At 27.9% G+C, this 14,768-nt stretch overlaps 1 protein-coding gene across 2 annotated transcripts in view; it reads right to left on the reverse strand.

Moving 5' to 3' along the window:
* Positions 1 to 14,768, reverse strand: part of MRP (Multidrug-Resistance like Protein 1) — a 79,737-nt gene that overhangs the window by 52,140 nt on the left and 12,829 nt on the right. For both annotated transcript variants that reach the window (XM_076482258.1, XM_076482257.1), the window contains exons 4-9: positions 13,330 to 13,467; positions 12,016 to 12,147; positions 11,144 to 11,205; positions 8,399 to 8,530; positions 5,160 to 5,348; positions 387 to 561 (exon numbers count right to left, since the gene is read on the reverse strand). In XM_076482258.1, coding sequence (XP_076338373.1) covers positions 387 to 561; positions 5,160 to 5,348; positions 8,399 to 8,530; positions 11,144 to 11,205; positions 12,016 to 12,147; positions 13,330 to 13,467 — 828 coding nt within the window. The remainder of the gene's footprint in view (positions 1 to 386; positions 562 to 5,159; positions 5,349 to 8,398; positions 8,531 to 11,143; positions 11,206 to 12,015; positions 12,148 to 13,329; positions 13,468 to 14,768) is intronic.

A 14,768-nucleotide genomic window follows, 5' to 3' on the forward strand; every position in this document is an offset into this window, starting at 1 on the left:
ACAGATAACCCTTTATGTAGCTTTATGCTTAATAACAAACAACAATAAAGCTTCTAACAATATAATAACAGTAACTCCTCAGTCAGATTTATTTCTACAGTTGTGATTTCTTATACAATTACTTAGAACTGTTACATTTACTCATGGCTATTCAGTAAAATCTGCTTTTGTTCAAATTAAGTACAAATATGCTCTTTTAAAAAATATGAATATCTTTTGGCTGTAAATCTAAAACTAAACTAACAACTTTATGATAAATGTATCTTACAACTTTTTGCATCTTTTATACATTTGGTAAGAAGTAAACCTCACTCCAAATCTTCATATATTTCATTAATAGAAAAATACCACAAAATAACTAAATTAAAGAATATAGTCATGGGTACCTTTCTGTAAATAACTGATATAAGAGCTGTGCGAATCCTCATGCCTACAATGTACATACGATGGAAATAAACTGATAAAGTGATGGACTGGATCGTAGTTGCTACGAACATCAACACAGCATAAAACATTCCTTTCCATAAAGGTTCATTATTTGAAACGAAGCCTATCAAAAGCCTGAAAGATAACAAATTATTAGTGTTGTTTCATGGGCAACTGAATGAAATCACCTTCGAACAAAACTGATCTTTGTGTATCAGACTTTACAAGACACCACACTACATATGCATCTGCACTACACAAAATTCTGATTTTATTAAGCTATAATGCAAAATAAATTTTAAACTTTTTTTCCAGTTTAAAAAAAATCACCAAAATCAGTTTCCTTACGTTTTTGTTCTACCAATAGTCTGGATCTTTAACAGCCAATAAAATGGCATAATTTGTATCTCATGTCCTTAGGCTTAAAAGACAGAAATTCAGAAATATTTTTGTCTTTTATATTGCTAAGCCAAGTTAAGTAACTTCATTTCAACTTAAAGCAAAAAAAACCATTTACATCTATTAAAACTAACTGGCATAGTAAACTTTACCTTAAAATCTGATTATATTTTTATCTTTAAATCTTACTTTCCAGCACCATTTTTAAACTCCACTGTGTCTATTTACTTGCATTACATTCAAAATTTAATTACACCACTTACTATCAATATATGTGAATAAAATTAACATTATTATGTATGTTCTAATTTGAATATTTATGTTACCTGAATTTAAATTATTTTTTTTCAAAGAAAGTCATTAAAAAAACACTTAAAACTGCAGTTTTCATGTTACTTCATCCACAAGCTAAGAAAAATCTCAACTTTAGCAGCAGTTTACTGCTACCAACAATGTAGCTGACAATACAGTTAAGTGTCTAAATGATAATGTAGGTGTATGTGGTCTTTAAACACAGAATACAAAGTCAGACGACTATATTACCGGGAAAGAGAAGTCAATTTTCCAACAATTAATGGTTGCCTCACATACCTTCTTTACTTTGCCTTGATATCTATAATGTACATGTAGTCAGTTAACACAAGTGTATATATTCATTAGAAAGAGCTCACTTTACACTATACTTTACCAATGGTTAATTTGAAACTGGCACCCAGTTTTCCCTCACAGTGTACATGTAACTGCTATCAATACTGTTGTCTGCTTGATCAATTATAACATTTACATTATTTTCTTACCTAAATATACTATAGTTAGATAGACAGTTAAACTGTAGTTAGTTCTTATATTTATAGTTTAGTTAATTAGCTATTACTTGTGTTTCATACTTGAAAGGCTTGGTTATTTTGATAAGTTTAACTTGTTGCTTCCTGGATTGTGAAAGTATATAAGCACAATGGCATCATTAAAGAAATGATTCTCTGTACAAGAGTCACCATATAATAATAATAAAGCCCAATAGATACCAATTGATGTATCAGCATAAATAATAAAGAACCAACACTTTGAAAGTTAAAAATAAACTCAGTGAAAAGATAAAGGTATGAAATTAATTACACACATTAAAAAACAAATTTCATAAGACTTTTATAAAAAGCTAAAAGGTTTGCAATTTTTTCCATATCTTAAGTTTAGACATTTCATTGGACTGTACATTGATAATAATTGGTATAGTTAGTAATACAGAAGAGAAAATGGAAAATATAAACAGTTACCTTTAAAAAAAACTTTTGATATTTATTTAGAAGGTTATAAAGTTTACATGAATGAAATGTGAAAGCTATAAGAAGATAAATAGTATTTCATTACTTTACAGAAAAATCACCCCATAGGAGAACTATTCACAGCCCATGTGCAAATACCTACATTAAATAATAAATTTTATTATTAGAAATAGTAAAATAAATAAAAATTAAGTATTTTTTTTACAAAACTACATATTTTTAGGAATATTCTTGTCAAAATTTAAACAATTTCACCCATTAATTTTATTTGGGAACAAAATACGATGAAAGCAACATTACCTTCTTAAACATATAGATGCCAGAGGGTTAATCTAGTTTCTACATCCCCTCCATTAACTATTTTGCCAAAGGTTTGGTCAATTCAGCCATGATTCTGACCACAAATTAACCTTTAGAGCTGCCACACTTAAACTTCTAAAATGTTTTGTATACCCTCACAAAATTTTACAAACTTTCAGAAAACATTAAGTCTTTTGTAAAAAAAACAATAATGAAACATATTTACTAAAAGTTTTTTTGTGAACATATGAAGTCAAACTGTTGACTTCTTCAACTGCAAAATGATTTTTTTGTATTAAGATTAAAAATATTTTTTTCATCTGAAAGTTGTCAAATTTTATTTAAGTAATCTCCAGAGATGCCAACTATTTCAAATGACTGAGTGTAATGATTGTAGACAGAGCCATTTCACAGTTTTAGTCCTTTTAGATTTGCCAGAACCAAGACAATCTGGTGAACGAGGCCTTTTTTTTCCATCTTGTGAATGATTGCATTGGTGTTTCTATGCTGCTTAGAAAACGAGAAATACCCATCTACGTGAGTGCTGATTGGCTGACAAGCACTGATGACATAACTATGGATTCCCCCACGTACCCAGTAGGAGAAGCACTGCACTCAAACTATTGGTAGACGTCGGAGATACAAATATTTTTTATTATTTCAAGCACAAACATGATTATTGCAAGTAGTGGACTATGTCTTTAATTTATTATCAAAATTTATTTGTATCTCACTAGAAATTTTCTTTTCACCCCTTTCAAGCCCTGGGGGAACAATTTATCACTTTATTGTATAGGCCTATATAATATATAATAATTTGGGTGTTGCAACAAGTCATAATATTTGTCTGTATGAGCATCTAGTTCTAATGTATACACCAAAATCGTAATGGTTGGCATCTCTGGTAAAAATCTTCTACATAAACTGTGAATGTTTCATTCAATAAAATTATTCTATCTGTTACTTTCTCACCCTAACCCTAAGCAGAGTTGGTCAATTAACAGTTTTCATAACCACCATACAAAAATAAAAACTACACCTAAATTGCCATGTTTTCTATCTCTAACAACTTCAAACTGAAACAGAAAACTACATTTATTTACCTTAAAGAGCTTAGTTTGTAACAGTACATATCTCTTTCTATTTATTATTTTTTTGGCCTTCAAGCCACGTTTAACTAATAATTCCACCACGCGATTTGTAGCTCACTCAGTGAAACTGTAGCTCATGTTAACCTATCAAGTTATGTAACACGAGCTACCCACGAACGTACCTTGTAAAAAAATCATAAATCTATGTTTTTAGTTATTTTTATAACAATAACAAATAAAGAATTCAAATGAAAGACAATAAATATAGCATTTAACTGGGTCCTCTTTTTTTCGTCTATTGTTTATGCAATTTAACTATTTTCTCTTATATATATATATATATATATGGTATTACAAAACTAAATGTTTTAGTCAAATAAATCATTCACTTACAAATAAAGAATAACAAATAAAATGCAGACAATGCTATATAACTATTATACTTTTTCTGGCTTTCTAATCATGAGATAAAAGCCCTTAAAAATTAAACTCAGCTTGTTGATGTGTTTCCTATTGGAATAAAGTTTGAAAAAAAAGCAAAATAGACAATCATCTAGAGAGAAAATGATGTAATATATTATGTCATTTGATAGACTGTAACCTTGGCTTTCTATTGTTTATAAATACTATACTATCAAATGGCAGAAAGAATTACTAACAATTTCTGAAACAGAGGTTTTTGACAGGTTGGAGTGGTAAGAGGGTTTGGATGTCTATATCATGGTTCTGTAATCACATAAGATTGAAGGCTATGAAAATTATGCTGTGCTTGAGCAACAACAATATTACCAAAAGTAAATTATGTTAAATATTGTACTTCTCAGAGGAGTGGTAAACAAATGTTTGTATGTTTCCCATGCGAGTCAAACTTGAATTAAAAGTGAAATTGACAGTTTTCTTTTCAGAAAATAATGTAATATAATAATGACAAATGATAGACGAAAACTTCACTTTCTATTAGTTATAAATAACATAGTAATGATGGCACAGAGAACTACTAGTAATTTTTGAACATAAGATGTGACAGGCAAGTCTAATTTTCTAGTTTATGACTCTGTAAAACAAAATTAAAGGTTATAAAAATATGTTTTACTCGAGTAATAATTAAAGTACAATGTGTACTTTACATTAAATTCCATACTTCTCTGAGGGGTGTAAATAAATTAGAGATGAACAAAAATTTAGAAAGCAATTGTCACAATTTTCATACTTGGGTAGGTCAATAATTTTTAAAATATTTCCTTATAAAATTAAAAACGTAAATAATACTAAAATTTAATTAATTGTGTTTCTGATAACAAGTGTATTCCCATGCCATGATAATAAAATAGTGTAATTACATTTTGAATATAACTGAAAAGTTATGACATACTCTGACCTGTAAATAGTAAGAGGGTTAAATGATGTATTATTCAATGTTTCAACATTTTCTAAGTAATAAGAAAAATAAGTGGAGTTTATCATCACTTTTCTTTAGGAACTACTTAGTATTCTTCTGCAAAATAAAGAAGTTCCTTACAATATCTTTGGATAGATAATTATTCTATTAAAATTTACGTGCATGCAAAGATAAAAAATGAAACATTTTTGACAAGTTTTCATTTCTAAGTTAAGATGGATCTCCAAGATTTAATGATAATCACAGAGTATTAAGACTTACTTTAGAAGTTTAGGGGTAACAAACTGCAAAACATCATGAATTAATTTAAAAACAGCTCCTGACATAAAAAATGGGCCAAAAGTTTTACAAAGTGCTACAACAATGTTTGGCTTATTTTTCTTCTTATCATGATGCGAGAAATTCACTTCATCGTCTTTTCTTCGACTATAAGCTGCTGACCTTGATAAGCTGAAATAATGACAATTCAAGTTAATACACATAAAAACATATACTAAACTGAAAGAAAAAAATTTTAAAAAGTATATTATTTTTAATATTATTCTACTGTAATATTTACTATTTCTTTTAAAAATAAAACAATTTTGAAGATTCTACAACTACTAAAACTTCATTATCAATTTATTGGTAAAATAAATACTAAAATAATCTGAGTTAAATGGTTAAAAATAGAGTTTTGACCTTAAATGGTGGATTACAACTATTACAGGTCACAACTCAAAAGCCATCTCCTCCTGCTTGTTGACTCACCTTTAAAAATTTATTGAAATACTAGTTTTACAAATTTGAGTCAGTAAGTTTGGTTTTAAACTGAAGATGAACTCAAAATTTAATATTATACATCATTTAATGTTTTGAAAGTTAATATAAAAAGTACACCTAAGCATCAATTTTTTTGTGTCACGTTGCATGTTGAACACAGCATTGGTTTAAATTATATGTTTGTGATGATGTCAAAATACAAAGTCTATAATTTCATTCAGTTTAGAAACTCAAATTACCAGTATTGGTAAGCTAGAATATAAAATAAGAAACTCCTATCTTTTCTATTCGTTGATATATTGCTCATGTACTGAAGCAAAAACAGTGACCCTACTCACCTCTTTCCACTTTTGAAACTTTCCCTTATAAACACTTACTTCTGTCTATGTTTTGTATCAAAAGAATGAGATGAGGCTGTAATACTTGAATATGGCTCAGAAACCCACTAAGGGACATTCTGAACTTTTGACTGGTTATTCACATGTCAGACAAAAGTATGTATGGGAGTGTTTCCAAAAATGGAAAGAGGTGGGTAGGGTTACTGTGTTTGAATCAGTAAGTTAGAAATACCCTCATTAAACAGAAAAAAACAGATGGTTCTTATTTTATGTTACAGCTTATTAATATTAGTAGTTTCAAGTATAATCTAAAGTTTGATACCAGATTTATTGATATAAAGTAGGTATAAAATAATAGTTCAATGAATGTTTGAATGTGAAGCAATAAAGGTAAAGATATGGCCTTTGACCCTCGTGGAGATGGTTAACCAGTAGCTTGACTTTTTTTTTTTTTGAATCAGTACATCCCTAGTACTTTCAGAACAAACTATCAAAGGAAAAAAATTTACAGCTCAATTAGAAAGCTCGATAAATTATAGTAAATATTAGTAGTAATAATATAGCAATTTAAGGTAGGTAGGTGTGTGTGAGTAATGTGCGTGTGTACATATACTTACGTACATATAAAGCCTTAACAAAATTAGTTCTTATCCTTCACAGGTGAAATATTATAAAGCATAGCAACCTAAGACAACCAGCAAATCAGTACAAAGGTCATATCTATAAGAAATAATTGTTTCCTTTATTTCTTTATCTACTGTTCTATGTTTTCAGAATTTATCTGTAAATAGTAATTACCTATATACATATATAATATATAATAACTGAAATGTGACTGTATTTTACAAAATTCTAGTGCACTAAAGCAAAGTACATCACTTTGTAAAGACTAAATGTCTGTTTTACATTATTGAAAATGGTAGCACAAGTGCACTGCATTATTGTAACATAAGTATTGTAACAAAAATAATAAATGTGGAATGTTACGAGTTTTTACCTATTTAGATTAAACATTTGTGTTTTTAATTTATAATCTGTAGCCATGCTAGAACAAACAAACAAAAGGCATAAAGTACATTTATTTCCCAATTTTTATGGTAGCTAAGAGATCAATCAAATCAAGTAAACCCTTCAGAGATTTGTCAGTGAAAATAACAGATAAAATATAGTTTGTTTTCTTAAGAAACATTTAATAACTATCTCAATGTTATAAAAGTTTTGCATGTCAAATTTTAAAATTATCTGATGCATAAAAGTATTTTAATATAAAAATAAAAATTACTTTGTATGCTCAGTCCCAACGACTAGCATATCCTCATGAGAATTTCCCCCTTAATATCAGAAAGGCTGCCTTAGTATCTTTGCTTAAACAAACAAAAAGTCCCATTAAATTTTTAAAAAGACTGAAACATAGTATGCAAAAATGAGGCTGAATCAGTAGAAAAGAAACTCAGATTCTAATATTTTCAGAAAAGTAGATAAATTTTCAATTTGTCAATAATGTTTACTGTCTGGCTTTAAGCAAACTATGAGTATGCACTACTTATATATGTACAATACTTTAAAATAATATGAAAGAATATTTAACAATATCAAAGTTTTTATTATCCATATTTCTGTTTAATAGTAATAATTATATTGTAATATTATGGCTTTCAAAATATGAGATTTACTGTCACTCCAAGATTAGGTTCTAAGAAGCAATAAGAATGGCTGCTTTTCATATAAAACCTAGATGTATAAACCTCAAGATTTATACAATTTGATTTGATAGGGCAAGTATTTATTTATAAATGACCATGAATCTATGACCATGTAAAGTTCTTGTACATGAATTATAATTCTCTGAAACTAATCGAGATGTTTTCCTTCCAAGTGCTTGTATTATGAAAAAATTTAAAGCAATAGAATATTGTTTCAACAATAAAGTGTTAAAGCCATGATAAAGAAAACTACTTAAGACTTGAAATAAAAAAATTGCATTTGCTATATGATTATTCAAAATACAGTCATGGATTTTGCTTGGGGCTATATTCAAAACTGATGACGAGCATCATTCGCTGAAAATAATAAGGTTTAGAGACAGCTTGAATGGGTAAAAAAGAAAATGTTATCAAAGTAAAATAAATAGAAACAATCTATAAGGATATAGCACCTTCTAGCTAGAATCAATAGCAATAGAGTTTGTTAACTAAGTGTAGCTTGAAGTCATATGTATTAAAATATTTGATCATATTGAATAATTAATCCCATACCGTACCTAGTAGCCGAGTACTGCAATATCATACATAATGAATGTCTATTACCAGTTTTACATGACTACATGTAAGAGCAGCAAACTGAAATAAGGTACAACTTATTAATTTATTAGACAGTAAAAATGTACAAGTTTTGACTTACAACTGACATTTGGATAAATGTTCTTGCCAGAATTTATCAAATATTGGAAGAACATTTTCCGTTTTGTCTTCATGATTCAAGGACCACAAATCTGAATACACCAAAGACCTCTTCCATCCCACTATAGCTAACCTGTAAGAAAACGATGTTAAGAAATACATGATTAGATAATAAATGACAAACAATAATAAAAAAATAAATACCTCAAACAAAGTTTCCTGCACAAGCTATAAAAAGGAGTTTTGCTTGGAGTTAAGATTTCCAATGTTTCTACAGGTTGAAAATGTTTTTGTTCATAACAATGAAATGTGCTAACTAAATAAATGAAACTACATCTAGGTTACAAAGGACCACATGTTAGATTGAATGTAGTATAAATGGTGGCATGTTTGGTGTGTGCATGTTTCCTTATAGCAAAGCCACATCAGGCTATCTGCTGAGTCCACCGAGAGGAACTGAACCCCTGGTTTTAGCATTATAAATCTGTAGACTTACCACTGTACTAGTGGGGAAAATATTTGGTGCACCTAAAAAGGCTAAGCTATACTATCAACAATGTATTTTTTGTTCTTGTTAAATACATTAAAAAACAAGAGTAATTTTTTATCAATAAAAAATCAATAATTTTATAAATCAACAACAAAAGAAATTCTGTAAATTTCAATTTTAGATGAAAAAATCATCTTAACACACACACACACACACACACTTGGATTCAACATTTAAAACAACAAAGCCGTCTTAATCACTTAACCTTGTTGCAATAGGAGCCCCTTTAAACACATTTCTGTGCAAGTCACTGCATTACATTCAAAATTTAATTAAACACCTTTAATATGAATGTATATGAATGAATTACAAATCATTTTATAAATTCAAAGTTTTATTTTATCCAAGTTTTAAGTCTTTTATTTCAAAATAAATCTATAAAAAACTACTTAAACTTCAGATGTATTTTCGCATGACTAACAAACTAAAAATTCTCTATTTTAAAACTCAGTTTCTTCAATAATATGACGACAAGAGTGTAGAAGTACATATAGAAAATGAGATGCTTAGATAACTTTTTGCTCTTTTCACTTCAGTTCCCTGAATAAATACAGTTGAAAGAAGTAATCAATTTCTTTAACCCCTGACAACTACCACACCAACCTTCAACAGAGTTGTTTCAGATTTCTAGCCTCCATATATACGTTACGTACGTGTAAGGATAACCATTAATAAGAGCTCATTTTACAGTTAACTTTGAAATTGGTGCCAAATTCTCATCAGGTTGTAACTCAAATTTACTATTATTGGCTGTTTGATTGACTATAGTACTATTGGTTGTTTCTCACCTAAATATGTTACGATTAGAGATACAATTTAAATTATATTTAGGTTGTTATATTTTAGTTAACTTTGTATTAATTATACATTTTAAAACACAGCTGAAAGATTCAAATATAGATCATACTTTATTCTCAAGGCTTGTGATATTATGAGCGTAATGAAAACTTTGTGGAAGGGTTGCACATCTCCCAAGAAACTATAATATGCCTTGAGTGCACCATTGATGTGTGTCAAGATAAAAATGTTGTGAAGGACAAAATTAAAAATTAATTACAAGTGAAAAAAAAAATTCTACAAAAAATCAAAAAGTATGTTTTTTATTCATAACTTTAATAATTTCATTGTATTGTACATTGATGGTAACAGCTAGAGTTAGTCATACAGTAAAGAAAGTGAAAAACAAAATAAAGATTTACCTTAACCTTTCTGACACAGGTATCTTTTACTGCACATGTCACAAGGTTTTCAGTGACTTACATTCAAAATTTAGTCAAATTACTTTTTGTTTATGTTATACCAATTAGTATAGCATAAAATCAGAGCTAATAATTCATATTTTAACAGTATCATAAATCGAAAATTTGGTTATAAAGTCAATCGAATTGATGAACCTTGTATAGGTAAGATAGATAAAACAACAGATAAAATATACAGTTTTACCGAAATGCATTCAGAAGGTTTTAGAGATTATGCAAATGAAATTTGAGATTTTTTGAGATGAAAAGTATTCTTAAACTCTCAACATGAAAATCACTTTGCACTTAGACAAGTAAAACAAAATGACTTGATATATTCACAGAAAAAGATTTTTTTCAGTTTATTTAAAATACTTTGCTAAAATATCCAATTTTTTGTACATAAAAGACTTGTATGTGTACTGAATTTCTGTCAAATCTTGATAAGATACTTATACCCAATTAAAATATAGTAATAACTATAAAGACTTGTGATCACATATTTAATCAGTTCAACTGAGCCAATGTACAGAAATTTAAAAACCCTTGATGTCTTTTTAGGAAGTGCCAGAGATTATGCAAATGAAATATACGAGATGAAAAATGAATTTTGAAAATGAAAATGAAAATCACCTTGCCCTTAATTTCTTAATAGTTTGAATGTAAGCAACTACAACAGAAAAGTAAAAGGTTTTTAGTAAAAACAATTATAAAACCATCATTATTTGTGAGCAAGATATTAATAATTTCAAACAAAATCTGGGTTTTTTAAGACAATACATTAAGAAATTTCAGAGTTACTGCAAGTATTTTTACAAGGGAAATCATGACCGGATTTCTGCAAATTGCATGAGCCCACCTAGAAAGGGTTCATATAACAAATATAAAATAAACCAAAACTGAAAATAAATAGCTTAATAAATTTACAATGACAATAATTAGTCTTACACACACTTACTTAGTAAACCATGAAAAAAGTAACTTAGATAGGAAAGATGTAAACTGTTCTGGACATTCTTTCTGAAAAAAAGAACAATAATAATATTTCTTATTATATGGTCACCTTAAACATTAAATCAAATATACTGGCCCTAATTTAAAAGATTAATATGTACATTCTACAATTTCTCATACCTTTAATATTTCTTACCTTTACCTAAAATAACAGTACAATAAACTACAAAATTTACATTCATAAATCAACTATAGATATGGCTGTAATCACTAAGCTGAAAAATAACACCATGTAAATTTTTATATCAGTTACAGTGAAATTATTAATATTAGTAAAACATTCTAGATTGTTCATAACATTGATACTTTTCAATAGAAAACACAAAGTATTAAAAACTTTTTGTGAAGAAACTTCTACCCTAAGTACTCTGAATTCTTTAATATTTACCAACTGCTCATTCATCACACTAGTGATTGGTTATACAAAATATTTTTCTAACCATGCTTGTAAAAACTTTAGATTTACATTAATTCAGAATAAATCTTCTAACATTATCAAAACTAAATTAAAATAAGAGCATGCAATATCTGAGGTATTAAACTATATCTTGATAGACATTCTAACAAAATATCTAAAGATACTTTAATATACACATATATTAAAGTATCTTTCTGATAGTGACCATGTGGGTGGCTGAGCAATTTTACATGGAAAAGGATAAAAAAAAACACATTTAAATTACTTAAGGAGGAGGGTAATTTAATAACAATATTAGATTTATATTCTATGTGACACATCCAAATGTATCAAAATCTTTTACAGTTCTGTGTCAATAGTATTTAGGTAGTTATATAGTAAGTAGTTCAAAAGATGACCTCGCCAGAAACAGGTTTAAACTGACGATGGTATGGCTTGGCATCAGCAAAACAAGAGAGAAGGAAGCTGGCCACAACCAAGGGATAGTAGATCATATTGATTGTAAAATCAAATTTATCTTCCACGGAGTCCTGAAAAACAATCATAAATTTAAATGTACAAAAGATTACATGTAGAATATATTTTTTTAAGTTAATGTTACTTAAAGGCTCTGAAAGAAAATATGAACCACAACACATTATAGTAGATGTAGTATCAGATTGGTTAAAAATAATTTAAAAAATTAAAACTACATTAAAAAGTAAAATAGTAAACCAAATTGAGTGTAAAATCATTTAGATCTTCTACTCACACAGAAGTTGTAAACAAAATACAAAACAAAAAGAAAAATTAGAATAGCCATTTCTTCAGCAACAGCAAAAAATTAAATATTTTTCTATGTATTCAACCCAAAATTAAAAAAATATATACAGTTTTAATGCAACTGCATACATTAATAATATTATACCAGTTTATTTAGGTTTAAAGTTAACAATAACTTTGCAGCTACTTCATTCAATTTTGAATTTTAAGATGTTAATGCTATATTTGCATTTTTTGTTCATTATCTGTATACATTAATGCAACTGTAACAATGAGAAATGTGTTTACTTTTATTGTATGCAATGAAAGAGAGAAGTTACTAGAGTAATAAAAAAATAATTCTGAGTTAAAAATTAATCCCATAACCAAAGAGAAAATCTCTAGAACAATTAACTTTTAATATACTTTAAAAAAGAAACAAAAGTTCTTAAGCATTTCAAATCATTCTGATCCTAAATATTCAAAATCAAATAGAAAAATAAGCTATCAGAACAGACCATTTAAAGTTCAGGTTTTATTTTTTATTTTCTAGACCATCAAAACATGTAAGAAATTGCTTTTATATTTCCCAAACAAATCATTTCTCTCAGTATGACAGTTTACAGGTAATAATGCTAAAATCACAGATTCAAAACTATATCTTCAGTACGTTTACTAAACTCTATAAAATAATTTTAAAAAATTCCTTTTTTTTTTTGCATTCCTTAAAGTGATTACAATAAATAAAATATAACCAATATTTCAAGCACTAAAGTCAGAAATCTTTTATGAAGTATAAAAATAATTAGAAAAAGTATACAGAGAATAAAATCAGCTTAAATATATGATTTTATTGATTCACATGTATAATGGAATATTTAATATTTGCTTAGCTCTAGTTTATAAACAATATTAAACACTTAACATTTAATTACACATAAATGTTATACTTTTGTAAATACATAACTTACTTCATCCAGTGCTTGTATGATTACTGATCTGTACGTGAAAGCACTAGCAATGACAAGAATAAGCCAAAACAGGAACAAAATCCCTGAACTGATTATTCCACGAAGCCTTCCTGCTACAATGAATGCTATCACAAGAAGCTACATAACAAAATTTATCATGTACTAAAACAGGATTTAGGAAAAGTAATAACAATACTTTATATTAAGTAATACTTTTGTCCTTAAAAAAAAACAGTTCATTTTTCTTCAAAGTATGGAACAGACTATGGATACTAAGCAGTAAAATGAGACTTCTGTCATTTTTGACAAAGACTATGATAAAGATTTGTAGATTCATATTTAACATCAAGTTATTAGGAAATCCAAATAATCTTTGAAATAATATTTAGAAATGAAACTAGAGTTTAACATCTCAATGTTAAAAAAACAAAGAAGGTCTTGTTTATTCACACTACACACAGTCTCTTATAAAATACATAAAGAAATCTTAAACTGAAACTGCTTTTAAACACATTTTCAATGTATAGATAAGCATTGATTCATGTACATGATGATACTGCTTCTCACAACAAAAATCCTTGACAAAGAATTTAACTGTCCAAATGAGCAACATCATGTTATTCTAAACTATTCAATGTGTATATTTGCAAACTGCCAAAAATTAAATATTTGAAACTGAAATAAAAGTATTTTTACCAATATAATCTAAGTTGTTTAATCACAATAGTCATGGTATTTCTTTACATCTTTACATTTAAACAAGTACATACTTTATTTCAAAGTTAAAGTACACTGCAATCAATGAATTCTTATTTTATGGAAAAGTGTTTTGACAATATTCATTTTTTGCTGACTGACATTTCTAACAAAGCATATGAGTTTAACAAAGATTTGATAATAATGAACTATAGATAGAATATTGCATCACTATATTAATAACGCCCACAAAAAGTTGAGTATATTTTACTGAAATAATTCTGAACCCTCATCCAGTAATTACAGTTAATAGAAGGTCATGCTCTAATTTATAATTGTACATTTTAACAAAAGTCCTGCAACACAGCTTCCATTGCAAACTACTCCCTCATAAAGCTGTCATATCTGAAGCATGCCACATAATTGGCTTTTGCCTCTGACTATGGTGTTGATAGATTCTCACCTGTTACAAGACTACACTTTGCTATCATGGTTGGAGTACAATCTGCTGCAGATCTCTTAGGACACTCTTTGTGCCACAGATTTATCAATATTCCTTTGATTTCTAATGACATATAAGCACAAGGGATATCCCTATCTTGGAAATTAAAAATCTTTAATCTGAACACATCTTTCTAATATGTATATTTTACTAGAAAAAGTTGTTACACACTCTTCACAAAAATGATTGATTTTTCTGTGGTATAACATTATCTATGAAATGAGAAACAGTAGGTAAAATT

This window comes from Tachypleus tridentatus, chromosome 13 (assembly GCF_004210375.1).
Source record: "Tachypleus tridentatus isolate NWPU-2018 chromosome 13, ASM421037v1, whole genome shotgun sequence".
Lineage (NCBI taxonomy): Eukaryota > Metazoa > Arthropoda > Merostomata > Xiphosura > Limulidae > Tachypleus > Tachypleus tridentatus.